The 1311-nt window shown below is 38.1% G+C and overlaps 1 protein-coding gene across 1 annotated transcript in view; it reads left to right on the forward strand.

Moving 5' to 3' along the window:
• LOC111088913 overlaps window positions 1–1311 on the forward strand; it is a gene marked incomplete at its 5' end in the record, with an annotated part of 68226 nt that overhangs the window by 59567 nt on the left and 7348 nt on the right. Inside the window, 2 exons of the mRNA XM_022400212.1 lie at window positions 466–728; window positions 1031–1193. Coding sequence (XP_022255920.1) covers window positions 466–728; window positions 1031–1193 — 426 coding nt within the window. The remainder of the gene's footprint in view (window positions 1–465; window positions 729–1030; window positions 1194–1311) is intronic.

Raw genomic sequence — 1311 nt, forward strand, 5'->3', positions numbered from 1 at the left:
TCTTTTACCAGCGAATTGTGGGATTGACCGTCGTACTTATAACCCCCCCCCCCCCCACGGCTGAAAGGGCGAGCATGTTTGATGGGATGGAGATTCGAACCCGCAGATTGCGAGTCGAGCGCCTTAACCACCTGGCTATGGATGTTTAATATATCAAATATAAACGTGAAGCCTAATCCATCATTCAATTCACCATTTGTCACTGAGATTTATATATCGGTTTCGAAAAATTTCCATCCCTCATCAGTAACCATAGACAAGGGTAAATCGAAAAAAAATTACAATATTAGACTTCTTTTAATGGTGGGCTGTATCTCACGTGTTGGTATTTCTTATAATCATAGGTTTACAGTTTTGAATAAAAGACAATTAAAAAAGCGATACGTATGATCTAGTTGTTTAATGTTGGAATTATGAGTATCATTTATTACAAGGTCGGAGATGTCTAAAACATATCTTGTGTAGGTGAAGGAGGAATCAAGTATTCCTTTGCCTTGTGGAGTGAGGAGAACCCTTCTGAGATTGCGCAACAGGAGCTACAGGATGCTGTGGACAGCTTGATCAAACAGCACAAAGAAGGAGCAATAACACTGTATGATGAAGGTGGAAATGTACTGGATGTGGACTACATCATGTATAACTACATTAACACCTCTCCAGTTGCCATGACGACTACAGCCATGTCCCAGGAATTTGAAAAATTGATTGAGGTTTCAACAGTTTCTTCCGTAAGGGTATAAACTACCGAACTGGTAAATTTTATCTGTGTTGATGTAGTATCACTGTCAAGCACAAACATATTTTTTGTAGTTTTAATGTGGTTTTTTTCATCATCTTCACAGATAGTATTAAAAATAAATAATATATATATATATGTATATATTAGTTTCAACTGTATTAATATTAATCTAAATAGAAACTACCCAGAACCCTTTAGTTAAACTCGCCAATCAACATGATTTACTCTAGTAGTTATTCAATATTTTTGATGCTTCAAAGTTTGTTTCTTTCTTCTGTGTATATTATCTAGTTAACAACCGTACAATCACCAGAAGCTCCTCAGCCAACCACAGGTCGATTTTCTGACAGCCTTGATAGAGTTCTTATAAAGCTTTCTGACAGCGTTCGTCCAGAAGGATTGGTCAACTGCAGTAGCTTGTTCAACCAATCAAGTCTGGACTTGTTGGGAGAAGGTGAGAAGTGATTTATTATACTTTACTAATGCTATTATGGCCAGGTGGATAAGGCACTCGACTCGCAATCTGAAGGTCGTGGGTTCGAATCCCGTCCCACCAAACATGCTCGCCCTTT

The sequence above is a fragment of the Limulus polyphemus genome, unplaced genomic scaffold (assembly GCF_000517525.1).
Source record: "Limulus polyphemus unplaced genomic scaffold, Limulus_polyphemus-2.1.2 Scaffold4721, whole genome shotgun sequence".
NCBI classification, from domain to species: domain Eukaryota; kingdom Metazoa; phylum Arthropoda; class Merostomata; order Xiphosura; family Limulidae; genus Limulus; species Limulus polyphemus.